This window comes from Salminus brasiliensis, chromosome 5 (genome assembly GCF_030463535.1).
Source record: "Salminus brasiliensis chromosome 5, fSalBra1.hap2, whole genome shotgun sequence".
NCBI classification, from domain to species: Eukaryota; Metazoa; Chordata; class Actinopteri; order Characiformes; family Bryconidae; genus Salminus; species Salminus brasiliensis.
Window position 1 is genome coordinate 4,267,694 of NC_132882.1, and position 16,508 is coordinate 4,284,201.

Sequence of the window (16,508 nt, forward strand, 5' to 3'; positions counted from 1 at the left end):
TTTTAATGTTATGGCTGACTGACGTTAAAGCGGTGAAAATAAGCAATCATAGAGACAAATAAACAAATACACTTAATGGACAAAAGTATTTGGACGCCTTGTTGTTTTTACTGACATCTAGGGTACTAAAATTGCTGTGAGGATTTGATTGCAACAAGAGCATTAGTGAGGTCAGGATGCAGGAATGATGGAGCACCAATGAGAACGCTCAATGCAGGGAGGTTCTGCTTGTAGCTGAATGCATTCATTAGAGGGGGTGTCCACAAATATTTGGACATATAGTGACATGAAGGAAACAATCCATCTTGCTGGAAGTTGAATTTAGTTCTAAGCCCAGTTTTCGGCTAGCAAGGCTTTCTACTAGATTTCGGAGGAGCATTGCTGTGATAATTTGATTGTATACAGCAACAAAAGTGTTAGTAAGGTCAGAATGTTGGATGATGATCACAATCCCACCTCATCATCCCAAACTCCTCCCCAACCGGTCCCAAAAGTTCTGAATAGAGCTCCACCATCCATCATTCCAGAGAACACAGTTCTTCCACTGCTCCACAGCTCAATGCTGGGGGGCTTTATACCCCTCTACTAGCCCACGCCTGGTTTTATTAGTCAGCATGGTGCCAATAGGTTCATGATGTTTATCTGTTGCTTTCACGCAAAAACCTTGTATATCCTGAGCTAGTTCAAATTGGCTTGGATCCAAAAGACCCCTCTAATCTTAGACTCTACTAAACACAAGTCAATATGGAGACCATAACACTCTTCTCTTCGCCTGAGTACTCTCAGAAGAGGAGGGTCTTCAGTCTGGGTTTGAGGACAGTGAGTGTTGGACTCTGCTGTTCTGACACCCAGGGGAAGTTCGTTCCACCACTTCGGTGCAGGACAGTAAAAAGTCTGGACGCTCGTCTTCCGTGGATCTTAAAGGATGGCTGGAAGGGCTCTTGGTGCAGATCTGCTTTTGACCATCGGCATCAAGTACGGAATCTAGCACTTCACACCAAACTGCTCCAACATAGAAACAAATATTGCTGGATCAAAAATAATAATAATAATAAATAATTCAATAAAAAAGTGCTTATCTGTGATATTCCCTATCCTTCTCGGCCACCTCTGGCTACTGCTACTGCTGAAGCTGCCCGGAGAGGAAAGCTGCCTAATTATCCCATTAGTCTGAGTGGATGCGTCTTCACTAAGGAGCTCTATGTGGCTCTGAGGGCAGGAGTAATACTGCTGACCACAAGACCCACCTACTGCCATCAGGACTCAGCTAAACGAGTTAACTGCACTCTGACAGCGAGGATCTCAACTTGATGGAGCCTAATGCAGTTACACAACACTCTGTAACTCAGTTAAACCTGCAGTGTGTAAGCTAGAACCCAGCTATCAAATATCCAAACTAGCAAACCACACTACATGGACAAAAGTATTGGGACACCTGCTCACCTCCTATTTCATTGTTTCTTCTTAAATCAAGGCTATTTAAGAGAGCTTAGCCTGCTTTTGTTGGAGTAACTGTAAACTCTACTGTCCAAGGAAGAAAACTTTCTGGAGGAGCATTGCAGTGAGGATTTGATTGCATTCAGAGGGAAGACAGTTAGTGAGATCAGGATGTTGGATCATCACCAAACCCACTGCTCATCACCAACTCCCAAAAGTACTGGATGGAGCTCCACCATCCATCATTCCAGAGAACACAGCTCTTCCACTGCTCCACAGCTCCTCAATGCTGGGGGACTTTATACCCCACTAGCACACGCCTGGCATTATTAGGCAGCATGGTGCTAATGATGTCCTATTCTATTGGCAGTACTATCTAAAGGGCCAGGGTCAGCAATGGATGCAGCTTAAAGTAGCTGAATGCATTCATAGGAAGGGGTGTCCACAAACATCTGGACATACAGGGGGAGAACAGCGTCTCCGTCATTCCCACTCCGGGCCGGAGCACTGCTGCTGCTACTGCACTATGGAGCTTTGGTGGTGGAGCTGCAGGAGGAGAACCTCTCTCCAGAACCCAGCCCACATGCTGCTGTACCTTCAGATCAAGCTTCTGGAGCTTCTCTCAGCTTGTCCAGAAATGCATGTGTACAGCTAGCTGTCCATGAGGGGGCGCTCAGAGCGTGATTTGGGTTCACAGAAGTGCGGTTAAGGTATGTTATACTCTCCTGTTGAACTGTAGAGGGAGCCCAGGAGCAAAAGTACCAGTTCTTACATAAAGCTGCTTTAATGCAGGTGAACGTCTCGTGAGTTAAACGATCCCTTTGCTTTGTAAAGAACCTCGAACGCCACAAACAGCTCTGCAGGAACAAGGCTGGGTCTGCAGTTGTGGAAATCCTGCAGCAGGTCAGCTGACTGCACTGTTTCTAATACTGGAAAAAGTTGATTTCACGGTTATGAGGGTTGTTCTGTTTCAGTGATTTGCTGTCAGTAGCGACTTTCAACAATTCAGAGCTTGCTGGGACTGGACAGAAGCTACTGCTTGAGAAAGCATACACACAACACACTATACACACACACACAACACACTATACACACACACACACAGCTTTACTTTTGGTTTGTAACAGAGCTAGCACTGGAATCAGGCATATTGTCCATCATCACAGTTACTGTGAGCATTAATAACTGGTTGAGAGGTTTAGTTAAGTCATTAAAAATATGGAGCTCCTCCAATCAGAAACTCTGATCTTCTGTTGATCTGAATATTGTCTGTGTTGGTTAAAAACCCTGTAACTTCATTTTTCCCGTTTTTCACTTTTTGACATAATGTGAATGGGGCAGATGTTCTTTACGTTATTTTAGAATTTCATGATGAATAGACCAATAGAAATGCTCCACGATGACTCTATATACGATCTTGTTACATTGACTTCCATTGAAAGCTAAGTAGGTTTTTTCCTTCTCCTGTAAAGTTGAGATTTGAGATTGTAGGAGAAGGTTTTTGTGGGACAGTAGCAATATACACACACACACACGCACACACACTGTTATTATATATATATATATAATAACAGTGTGTGTGTGTGTGTGTGTGTGTATATATATAGAGCCAGCTGAGGGATGCGGCCAGCTCAGGTACCTTGTCTCTCTCTCTCTATTTATCTATCTCTATATCTATCTATCTACACACACTCACACACACAGATTTCTTCTGTACAACATCCAGAGAATTTGACCCTGCCTCTCTCTAGAGAGTCGCCCAGGTGCTCGTTCAGTCTCTCTCTCTTCTGGCTGGTCTTCCTCTGCGCACCATCAGGCTCCTGCATCTGATCCAGAATGCAGTGGTACGGGTCTACGTTCAGCCATGTTCAGCTCCTCCACTGCTGCTGTGTTCTCTCTTCACTGGCTTCCTGTAGCTGCTGCCCAGCTCATCAGATTCAGACCCCTGACGCTGGCCTACAAAGCCAAGACTGGACCAGCCGGCCCCTCCGTACTTGATGGCGATGGTCAAAAGCCGAACTTCACCGAGAGCCCTTCCAGCTTCAAGTACGGCTCGGCTCGACCCGCCATCCTTTAAGATCCACGGAAGACGAGCGTCCAGACTTTTTTCTGTCCTGCACCGAAGTGGTGGAACGAACTTCCCCTGGGTGTCCGAACAGCAGAGTCCAACACTCGCTGTCCTCAAACCCAGACTGAAGACCCTCCTCTTCTGAGTGCTCAGGCGAAGAGAAGAGTATTATGGTCTCCATATTGACTTTAGTTTAGAAGTGCTATTAGCTGTAGTTCCACAGGTGTTGTCAATATTGGCATTATATCCATCAAGCTCCACTTACAACACCTATATGAGTGTGTGTGCAAGAGATTGTGTGTGTGCAGACCCTGACCTTGAGCGAGTAGTGCACAGCAGACTCCGGCGGGTAGACGATGAAGTGACGGAGCGTGAAGCCGAAGCCCTGGGAGGTCCTGCGCAAGTGGAGTGTTTTGGGTCCCGGCCAGGAGAAAGGCTCCTCGGTCCCCGGAGAGACGAGACAGCTCTCCGTCTGATCACACCCATCCTTCTGCTTCGCCTGAGGAGGGGGGAAAAAGAGGGGTTGGGTCAGTACAGAGCAGGGCCGGTCATGTTCTACAGTCTGGACATTTCAGGATCATGTGGTAAAACGTCCAAATCACAGGCAGCACTAGTCCGAAGCACTGGAGCATGATGGTCTACTCTTCCATGCTCTATACTGTATAGTGGGTGGTGTTGGTGTTGGTGTAGGGGGTAACAACACTGCCTCCTCTGAGGCACACATCAGGTTTCGATTCCCTGGATGGACAAGTGCACCACTCTACACCCCTAACAGCTCTTTGGTAAGACTCCTAACTGGGGCATATTTGCTTAATACTGGTACTGAAATTAAAATAGACAAGGAATCCAACCAATCACTTATTGTTTTAAACCAGTTTTTTAAAACCAATCAAATCAATCAATCAACCAATCAATTAATTAATTAATGGAGAAAAAATAGCAAATTAATCTATAAGGGAAATAATTATTTGCTGAAAAAACAGATTCATCTCGAAAAGCAGCTCACTTATTTATTTATTTTAATTTCTAATTGATTTATTTATGTATTTTTTCATATAAAAATAAAGTTTTAGTATTGTTGAGTTAAAACCCCAAAGGAAACCGGTTTTCATTCCTTTAAGGGTCAGTGTATAATAATAGTAATATTAATAATAATAGTATAATACTGTATACTGTGATACCGCACAGCCGTGTTATATGAATCTCATCACCCTACTCCTACCTCTACATTCTCCTGCCTGTGTCTCATGATTCACATGCAAGACACTCTGGATAGGAGCGTCAGATAAACGCTGTAAATGTAAAAGTAAATGAATCTAGAAAAGTAAAGGGCTTCGATTTAAACAGCCCAAATCAGATCATCATAATTATCAATATATCAAGTCCACTTACACACTTTTTTTACAATCTAACTTTCTATAAACATGTGCAGAAATTGTTTTAAAAAATAATAGCAGCCATCCGTTTTACAATGTGTAAAAATGTGTGAATATATGGCAAAAATATATGTAAATATATTAGTGTTTTTTAATGTTATGTTTGCTAATAAACACTGTAATATATGTTTACTATATCCCCCAGCCCTATATTAAAGTCTTTTAAGTTACAAAAGTAGGAAATCTTCAGTTTTCCATGATATTGGCCCTTTAAAGCTTAGTCATTTTTATAACTTTATAACTTTTCTAACTTAAAAAAAAAAAAAAAAACAGTAGGTATTTATTAAATAAATACATAAATAATAATAATAAATATATTTATTTATATTTTATATTATATTTATTTATGTATGTTTATATTTATTTATATTTATATTTATATAAATAAACACACACAAAAACAAAAACAATTATACATCAAGTTATAGCAATTATTCTGCAGGGAGGACTTCCCATTTCCCATTTATAAAAAGCCAGAGACTTTTATTTCGCCCAAAATCAAGCACATTTTTTAATATTACTGATTCAAAATCATCAATATTACTGATGTAAACTTCAGTAACTTAAATTTCACAGCCGCTCTTATTAACCCAGATAAGCTGAAGCTCACTGGAAACTAAAGCTGGAGAACCTGAAAGCAGATTAGCCCAGAAGAACAACACGAGGGGGGTCATCTGAGGCCATGACCTACACTTACAACACTCTACTCACAATACACACACACACACACACACACACCACAGGGCCGGCTACAGTGCTGGTCACTGCGGTTTTAGAACACCCCCATGGTTTCAGCTCTTCTCCAGCTCTTCTCTTCCCAGCTGGAACTGAGGCTTGGCCCAGTGTTGAGCTGAGCTACAAGATGCTGTCATGTCAGCTAACCAATGAGGTGTTGCTGGAAAAAGGCCCCTTTCCTGACAGTTTACTGCTGACCTCTGCGCCACTGGAGGTCACTGGACTTCAGCACCACTTCAGCTTCTTCACTGGACTGGAAGTGCTTAAATGTCAATAAACTCTGGACAAATGTGGGCGTCCTAAAACTTTTGACCAGTAGTGTAACCCAGGAGTCAGTGCTGTGGACATTTCTGTCACCTGAAGCAGAACGGCCCCCCAGGCAACAGCATTCAGGCACAATATAGCAGCTCAGATTACTCCCCACTTCCCGTTGGTGTGACAGGAACTATTATCTGCCAGTAAAAGAAGTAATTATAAACTGTCATGAAGTGTGTGAGAGTGTGTGAGTGTGTGTGTACACATGTGTGAGCATATAAATGCCTTCCACTTTAGAGCACAGAGAAGTGAAGTATCCTGTTTCTAACAGACGGCCTTTATGCCTTTCTGAACGTGTCCAGGATCTGCCATGACAACAGCAGCCATACAAAACACACCCTGACTCACTTCAGCCGCCTTTAAAGAGCCAAAATCACGGAAATCCAACAGATTCCCTTCACTTTCCCTCCAGTTTAGTCTTTTCTCTTTTTAAAAAGAGAAAATCACTGAATTTTTCTCCCAATTAGGTTCTGCTCATGAACCCCCCTAGGGCGCCGGGCCCCCAGCTCCACCGCACCGGCTAACAAGCGCTCGTGCCGGCCAACATCGCCTTACGAGTGATGAGGGGAGAGCACCATCCACCCTCCTGGAGAGAGCATGACCAATTGTGCTCTCTCAGACTCTGGCTGCTGATGGCAAAGCGAGCCATCAGAGTCCTAGTTTAGTCATTTCCAACTCCAACCCACTAGCTAGGACCAGGGATGCACCGATCTGATACTAGGAACGGATATCTGTTCTGATACTGTACCAATACTGTTTACTTTTGTACTTTCACAATGCACTTTACACATCCACATGCAACTGTACACACACACACACACACACACACACACACACACACACACACACACAAACTCTCTCTCTCTCTCTCTCTCTCTATATATATATATATATATATATATATATATATATATATATATATATATATATATACACATACACACACACATACACACACACATATATACATATATATATACATATGCATACATATATATATATATATATATATATATATATATATATATATATATACACACACACACACACATACTATAGTATATATATATATATATATATAATACATATATACTATAGTATGTGTGTGTATATATATATATATATATATAAATGCATTATATATACACATACTCACACTTTCTACACACACACTCACTAATATATATATATACACACAGATACATACATACATATATACACACACGTGTGAGTGTGTGTAGAGTTGCATATAAATATCAATAAAAAAGAGAGAAACAAAAGAAGTGTGTGTATATATATATATATATTTATATATTTATTTAAATATATATATATCTTCTCTCTTTTTATATAGATATTTATAAGATTATGTCTGTAAAATGCAGGAACTGCAAAGTAAGGTTTTAATTGGACAGTGTAACTGCTTGTTTCTGCTGTGCACATGACCATTAACTCTTGAATCTTGACACTTACAAAATTAGCTGGATCAGGTATCGGATATTTAATCTGATCCAAAGGGCCGATCCAATCACAGACCCCAATTCTCGTACCGCCGGTATTCTAGGCTTCATAACCCTGAATCAGAGTCACCCACAGACATCATACACACATCACAGCAAACAGCAAGACAAGACCAGCCCTATCTGCCCTCAACCCCCCACCCACTATCAGCGAGGGGTCCAGCCCATCTTCCATATAAGGAGAACTGAGAAGGGAGGGGCTGCTCGCTCCCCTTTAGTCTCACAGACTTTAAAATTCAGAATAAAGGTCCTGAGCACTGGGCTGAGGTCCAGCACAGTTATTCAGTGTAGTGACCAATAAAACTGGATACTAAGTGCTGCCAATAGAATAGGACTCTGTGTAGGAGCAGATAAACATCATGAACATATTGGCACCATGCTGCCTAATAATGCCAGCATTGGGTTAGCATTGAGCTGTGGGGCAGTGGACGAGCTGTGTTCTCTGGGATGATGGATGGTGCTTCAGAATCCCCTGAAGATTTCCGACACCATGTTGAACAGATGAGGTGTTATGCTCTGTATCTTAGATTCCACTGTACCGCAAGCCCACCACTACGCTCTGGGGGGTTAGAACCACTGACACACTCCCCACCAACACATACCCCAAAACTAAGAGATGTATGGGTCTCTGGAGAGTGGGCTGGGTTTCTCTGAGTTTATGGTTTTTCATAGAGGAGCCAGATGAGCTCATACAGAGAGAGAGAGAGAGAGAGAGAGCGAGAGAGAGAGAGAGAGAGAGAGAGAGAGAGAGAGCGAGAGAGACACTAAAAAAAAATAAAAAACTGTCAATGTTCTGTAGTCAGCACACACACACACACACACACACACACACACACACACACACACACACAGCTGTTAATCCAAAGCTAAATTTAAGGTGCTGAATTATAGAGCAGGAGAAACAGCGCAATACAGAGAGCAAGACAGGGAGACACACACACACACACACACACACACACACACACACACACACACACACACACACGATTTCATCCCATTATTCAACCCCCCCCCCAGATCAGCCATAACATTAGTACCTGCCTAATATTAAGGTGGTCACCACAGCAGATCTGACCATTCTCAGCATGGTCTCCACAAGACCTCTGAAGGCATGGTGGAACCGCCATGTAGCACATCTATGATCCCTGTCGCTACTTTACCAGTTGTCCTTCTTCTGAGCACTTTTGGTAGGTGCTGACCACTGCGCACCCAGGAACACCCCACAAGACCTGCCTGATGTTCTGGAGATGTTCTGATGGCCCAGTCACCGTCTAGAACATCACAGTGTATATATAGTGTCTCTATTCTTACGCTGCTTCAGGACCTCCATCACCTTCAAGACCTGACTGTCCACTCGCTGCCTGATATGTAGATCCCACGCCTTGACAGGGGCGAGCCGCTGGAGCCAGATGAGAGAGAGAGAGCGTCCCAGCCGGGGTCACATGACCCATCTACACCCAATCCAACAATACAATTTCCGGAACGCAGATGCCATCAAAATACCACGAGAGCAATGCTCCAGTAAGTGTGTGTGTGTGTAAGAGAGTTCTGGGAAACACTCCTAGAGACACTGGGAAGAGAAAGGAAATCCAGTGACACAGGTCAAAGGTCAGGGTCATGTGACGAATAAACAGTGAAAGGAATCACTCTCACTTACACATCCCACACTAATCTGTCTCGCTGTCTCACACACACACACACACACACACACACACACACACACACGCACACGTCTTATCTGGTCAGAACATGGGGTCACATATATGTCCCAAATGTATTAAACATACACACACACACTATCTGGACAAAAGTATTGGGACACCTGCTCCTCTTTCACAGTTTCTTCTGAAATCAAGGCTATTAAAAGGTTTCTCCTGCTTTTGTTTGGAGTAAATGTCTCTACTATCCAGAGAAAAAGGCCTTTCTACTAGATTTTGGGAGGAGAATTGCTGTGAGGATTTGATTGCATTCAGCCACAAGACCATTAGTGAGGTCAGGATGTTGGATGATCATCACCACCCCACCTCATCATCCCCAACTCCTCCTCACCTCATCCCAAAAGTACTGAATGGAGCTCCACCACCATCATTCCAGAGAACACTGTTCTTCCACTGTTCCACAGCTCCTCAATGCTGGGGGGCTTTATACCCCTCTACTCGTCCACATCTGGCATTATTAGGCAGCATGGAGCCAATAGGTTCATGTATATCTGCTCCTGCAGAGAGTTCTATTCTACTGGTAATACTTAACAGCTATGTCAGCAATGGGTGCAGCTGAATACATTCATTAGATGGGGTGTCCACAAACATTTGGACATTTGGACATGTAGTGTATAAGTAAGTATAATAACTTGTGTGTGTCTAAGAAAATGACTCAGTCCGAGTGCGTGTGTGTGTAAGAGGCAGGTTTGAGTCATTCCTTAAGCACACACAAGAAAACATGCCAACTACAGGGCCGGCACCACACACACACACACACACACACACACACACACACACACACACTCCTCAGCTCACGATCTGTGGTGTGTATGCTTGTATACGTCGTTCCTCTGCTCAGTTCTGCTTTCGCTTCACACTTTATTGCTCTGCATTTTTAAGAGCCGAGTCAGTTCTGACAAACATGAGGTCAGGACTCTGAGAACAGGTCAGATACTGACCCTCACACACCACAACACAGCCCACTTATCTTTGAATGTGTGTGTTCTGTACGGCTGCGGGCGCGGCGTTGTATTTAGTGAAGGTTATGAACCGCAGCGACACTCGGCCGCGTGCTGGGGGGGATTTCTCTGGAATTTTATACCAGCTGTTCTGGGAGATAACCATCTTTAAAAGCGGCGTCCGCGAAAACCCTTCGGTTATTGTTCCTCTTTTAAGGCTTGAAACGACCTGGGAACGATCACTGAAACAGAAAGCCAGGGAACAAACACACACACACACACACACACACACACACTCACACACACTCAGATCAAGGCTATGAAGCATTATTACAGTCAGTTGTCAGCCTGCCATCCAAGATCTGAACACCATCAGCCGCCAGGGCTCATTTCTAAGTCCCTTCACTGCACAACTCTCCAAAAGCTGGGGTCAGAGAGCAGGGTCAGCCGTGCCAAAGCACCCCCCCGGAGCAAAGAGGGCCGACACCTTGACTGTCACAACTGTGAACTATCTGGCAACCATTTGTTTAAGCGTTTAATCTTGTGGAGTCCCATAGGGTTCGATTTTAGGGTCTGTGAAACTGCTGGTAATTATGACGCAATATAGTTATTAGTGTGGGCCCAACAGTGGCAGCGTAGTGGGCATCAAACCCACAACCCTCCACCACTGCCACCACTGCCCGCTCCAAACACTGCGACAAACAACCCGGAGGCACTTTGGTACCAACAAAATCACTTCAACACTAAAGACCTCATAAGACTCGAGTCACGGTTACTGTGGTTAAGATTAGGGCATTATCTGTCCAAATGTTTGTGGACACCCCTTCTAACGAATGCATTCAGCTACTACTACACAGCCTGTCTAGTCCATGTAGAGAGACGTACTGCTAATAGAGTAGGACTCTCTGCAGGAGCAGATAAACATCATGAACCAGCTGGCTCAATGCTGCCTAATAATGCCAGGGGTGGGCTAGTAGAGGGGTATAAAGCCCCCCAGCATTGAGCTGTGGAGCAGTGGAAGAGCATTGATCATCTCTGGAATGATAGGTGGTGTATACCAGAATGCAAAATCTAGCAGAATGCAGTCTTCCCTGGACAGCAGAGATAGATACTCTAAACTCTTCTGATACAGGTGTCCCAATACTTCTGTCAACATAGTGCATTTGTGCAGGTGTTGCTGCACAGTAGTACAGTGCACCCGCTGGGAGGGGCTACATGAATAGGGTGCGGATATTGTCGTGCAGTAGTCCAGCATCAGCTAAACACTGTAGCGCTGTACTGTAGCTTAAGCCATGCATCAGCCACCGCCCGATTTAGAAAGCCTTCCCAGAGGAGTGTATTAAACATATACACACTATATGGACAAAAGTATTGGGACACCTGCTCCTCTTTCATCGTTTCATCTGAAATCAAGGGTCTTGATCCTGCTTTTGTTGGAGCAACTGTCTCTACTGTCCAGAGAAGAAGGCTTTCTACTAGATTTTGGAGAAGATTGCTGTGAGGATTTGATTGATTGCATTCAGCAACAAGAGCCCCTCCCCCCAACCCATCTCATCATGAGGAGTGGAAAACGGGGCAACTCCATATTAATGCCTATGGATCATAAAAGGTCCTATCTGTGTAATGTGTAGGTGTCCCAATACTTTTGTCCAAACAGTGTATCTAATGCAGCTGCTCTCCAGTACGGTCATGTGATGCGACGCATTCCTCCAGCCTCCCGGCTCTGCTATCCTCAGTGGATTATGTAACCATCTGGATACAGCCATCATTTACCTTCCCGGGTTCTCCAAGGGTTCTTTAGTAAAGGAGATGATGCTGCATAGAACCATGACAACTCGTGACAACTGAGAACCATCTGGTTGCTTAAATAGTCCCCTGCATGCCTGACGGTTCTTCAGACTGGTGGAAACCCATTGGAAGATGGTTCTTTACAGATTTTTATCCCTCAAGAGAACCTTTTTAAACGGTTAAAGAACCTCCTCTTTGTGTAAAGAGTTCCACGGTTCTACACCAACAATTAAGGGTTTTCCTAGGACCATACATCCATTACAAATTAAACATTTTCAAATAATGGTTCTTTATAAGGGTTCTAGATAGCGGAACCTTTTGGGTGCTACATAGAACTTGGACAGAACCGAACAAAACCCAGGTTTTCCACCAATCTAAAGAAACCCAAGCAAGTGAAGACCCGTTAAGCATCCAAATGATTCTATGAGCAGATGAGGTTCTATAGGGAACCACAGACTTGACTAAAGAACCATTAAGAGAGTATAGGAGGTACCAAGCCTGGGAGTTTAGGGGGTTAGACCCTAACTGACCGATGACCAAACGCTTATATTTACCCTAGGCTGGTCGCAGCTCCTCCGGGACGAGCCCCTCAGCGTATTCCAGTGGACCCCCCCCTCGCACCCCCAGTGCGCCGCAGTCAGCAGCTGGAGCCAGACGCAGCTCACACAGCCGTCCGTCCCAGACACACACACCCACGGACACTCTCCCACAGACCGGTCAGCGTCCGGCTTCAGACAGCGCTCCGGCTGGGGCAGCACGCAGGCAGACGACGCCCCGTTCATCCTCGCCAGCATGGCATCGTCCCGCACAGCCCGGAGTGAGTGTGTGTGGACTGTGAACTGAGAGTGTGTGTGTGTGTGTGTGTGTGTGTGTGTTCAGAGCTGCTGCTATACTGGATCACACTGCGCACTACGCTCTCGCCCTCTCTCTCTCTCTCTCTCTTTCTGAGCTACACACACTTTCGCTGTGAGTTCAGGGTGGGACGGCAAGGCTGCTCAGAATTTCTGCTGTGCACAGACGCGCGCACACACACACACACACACACACACACACACACACACACACACACACACACACACAGCATGATGTTATGATGTTTCCACAGAGAGGCTGTCAGAGGGAGAGTCAGAGAGAGAAAGAGAAAGAGAGAGAGAGAGAGAGAACCCACCCACTTAACAACACCACACACACACACACACACACACACACACACACACACACACACACACACACACACACATCTGGCAGTGCTGTAGAGGACAGCGTGGGATTTCTCTCAGACTTTCTCTTTCTCTCCCTCTCTTAGTCTGGTTTTCAAGCTCAGATCACAGTCAGAGAGACATCTCCTAGTGTGTGTGTGTGTGCGTGTGTGCGTGTGTGTGCGCGTGTGTGTGTGTGTGTTTACATTCACCACGTACTAAAAACTAACGTAATTTGGCCTGGCTTGGGCCTCCCTGTACTCCCAATACAGCCTCAATTCTTCATATAATGGATTCCTCAAGATGTTGGAATTCCTTCGGCGTCTGAAGTTCTGCCACGTCCCAAAGCTGTTCTACTGGACCCAGATCTGGTTGCTGGGAAGAACCAGCACTGTAGAACAACGCTTGAAGCCGGTTTGAGATGTTGTGCTTTGAGACATGCTGCACAATCACGCTGGAAGTAGCCGTTAGTAGACGGGTCAGCTGTGGTCATGAAGGGACGCAGAATGGTCAGCAACCTGACTCAATTAGTCTGTGACCTTCAAGCGATGGCTGACATGGTATTAAGGGCCCAAAGTGTGCCCAAAAAAATGCCCCTGTGCTGAGCCACCGCAGCCTCAGTTTTCTGGGCTTGGCTGACTAAACAGGACCTGACGTGGTTTTCCACTGTCTAGCAGTCTCTCTCTCTCTCTCTCTCTCTCTCTCTCTCTCTCTCTCTCTCTCTCCACTGTCTTTCAGTCTCTCTCGCTCTCCCCACTGTCTAGCAGTCTCACTCTCTCTCTCCCCCACTGTCTTTCAGTCTCACTCTCTCTCCCCACTGTCTTTCAGTCTCTCTCTCTCTCCCCACTGTCTTTCAGTCTCTCTCTCTCTCCCCCCACTGTCTTTCAGTCTCTCTCTCCCCACTGTCTAGCAGTCTCTCTCTCTCTCCCCACTGTCTAGCAGTCTCTCTCTCTCTCTCCCCACTGTCTTTCAGTCTTTCGCTCTCTCCCCACTGTCTTACAGTCGCTCTCTCCCCACTGTCATCTCTCTCTCTCTCCCCACTGTCTTTCAGTCTCTCTCTCTCCCCACTGTCTTTCAGTCTCTCTCTCTCTCCCCACTGTCTTACAGTCGCTCTCTCCCCACTGTCGTCTCTCTCTCATCCCACTGTCTTTCAGTCTCACTCTCTCTCCCCCACTGTCTTTCAGTCTCTCTCTCCCCACTGTCGTCTCTCTCACTCCCCACTGTCTTTCAATCTCTCTCTCCCTCTCCCCACTGTCGTCTCTCTCACTCCCCACTGTCTTTCAATCTCTCTCTCCCTCTCCCCACTGTCTTACAGTCTCTCTCTCCCTCTCCCTCTCTCCACTGTCTTTCAATCTCTCTCTCCCTCTCCCCACTGTCTTACAGTCTCTCTCTCTCCCCCCACTGTCTAGCAGTCTCTCTCTCCCTCTCTCTCTCTCTCTCTCTCTCTCTCTCTCTCTCTCTCCCCCCACTGCCTTTCAATCTCTCTCTCTCCCTCACTGTCTTACAGTTTCTCTCTCTCTCATCAACAAGGTGTTCCCGTCTGCAGAACCGCAGAACCGCTCGCTGGATGGACCATTCTGAGGAACTCAGCAGTTCTAGAAACCCTCAAACCTCCACTTCTGACACCAACAATCATTCCACTCTCAAAATCACGGAGATCACATTTCCTCCCCGTCCTGAAGGTGGATGTAAACGTTACCTGAAGCAGCTGGACCGAATCTGTGTGATTTAATGCACTGCACTGCTGCCACGTGATTGGCGGATTAGATAACTAGGTGATCAAAGGAAAAACTCTGAGAAGTATCTAAAGATCAGATAACTCTTCAGACAAGCATCTCACACCTCCAGGCTGAAACAACCAGCTTATAGCACAGAGCTTTTGGGAAACACACACACACACACACACACACACACCCCGACACAGGATTACGTAAGGTGAGAGCTGCTACCACGTGAACAGCTCATTAATGGCAAACAGTAAATAAAACCACAGGGGAACCGCAGCAGGCCCTGGCTTAAGACACCACTCCCCCGCCCCAAAACGGACCGCCTCCGCCTGGCTACCTCTTAGGCCAAACTTCAATATTTCATCATGCCGAGGTCTGCCGGCACGGCTGCTATAAATAAGTGCTTTATGCTGGTCTAAAAGACGCCCAGAGCCAAAGTGATTCACACAACACACAGTAGCTGCATCAGGACAGCGCTCTCACTCCTGTTCCCGCGGGACCTGCCTGCACTTGTGCTGAGATTTCCTGGACGTCTCATTGGTCTTTTTTTAGAAGAGCCAGAAAATGAACGTGAAATAATTATTGTAAATATTGTACACATGGGGAACAAACAGACACAAATATACAGATTAGACCAATAACTGTAATAATAAATGTCCCTGGACGTTCTGGACATGGAATTGCCAGGCGTGGGCTAGTAGAGGGGTATTTAGCCCCCCAGTATTGAGGAGCTGTGGAGCAGTGGAAGAACTGTGTTCTCTGGAATGATGGATGGATGCTGCTCCATCCAGTACTTTTGGGATGAGTTAGGGAGTTGCGCTCTTGTCGCTGTAATGCAATCAAATCCTCACAGCAATAATGCTCCTCCTCCAAAATCTAGTAGAAAGTCTTCCTCTCTGGACAGTAGAGACAGTTACTCCAACAAAAGCAGGATCAGCTCTTTTTAATGCCCTTGATTTCAGAAGAAACAATGAGAAAGAAAGAAGGAGCAGGCGTCCCAATACTTTTGTCCCCAAGTGCACCCACCAATCCACACATCGCCACACCTCTGACAGTTAGCACAATGCTAACAGACAGTGTGATGCTATCGCAGTAGTTAAGGAGTTGGACCAGGGGTGCTGGAGCGGGGCATTGTGGGAATCCCTCTGGACTCTGACTCAGAACTGCTGCTTTACAGAGTAACCCGTCCAACTGCGGGGCTGTTTAGCCTCTGCGTGGAGAAGCCAAAGGAACAAGCAGCAACGAGAAAACAGGAAGCCCATGAAGATGACGACATGTTCCCTCCATTCCTCCACTGGCAAACAGCGTCTCATTACCCCACACACACAGCCTTACACACACACACACACACACACACACACACACACATTCCTCTGCATATAGCCCAGCGTTCCTTCACACACCAGCAGTATGGAAAAGAGGGGCAAAAATAGCCTGATATAAGGCCTCGTTGTTGTTGAGCAGCGGCGCTGCGGACGGACGCTGAAAGCCCTCAGTGTAGCGGAGGCCCGCAGGCGACCGCAATAAAATACCAGCCTAAAATAAGACCAGCGAAACGGGCAGGATGTGTGATGGGCCTCGCTCTGGTCTCCTAGTGGACCTCACTGAGGATCAAAACATTCCA

General features: G+C 45.7%; 1 protein-coding gene across 3 annotated transcripts in view; it reads right to left on the bottom strand.

Moving 5' to 3' along the window:
- arhgap21a (Rho GTPase activating protein 21a) overlaps positions 1 to 16,508 on the bottom strand; it is a 145,058-nt gene that overhangs the window by 64,902 nt on the left and 63,648 nt on the right. For 2 of the 3 annotated variants that reach the window (XM_072679274.1, XM_072679273.1), the window contains exon 2: positions 3,822 to 4,004. In XM_072679274.1, the coding sequence (XP_072535375.1) occupies positions 3,822 to 4,004 (183 nt within the window). Of the gene's footprint in view, positions 1 to 3,821; positions 4,005 to 12,512; positions 12,559 to 16,508 lie in introns of those variants that run through there. The other variant, XM_072679272.1, reaches the window with a different exon arrangement.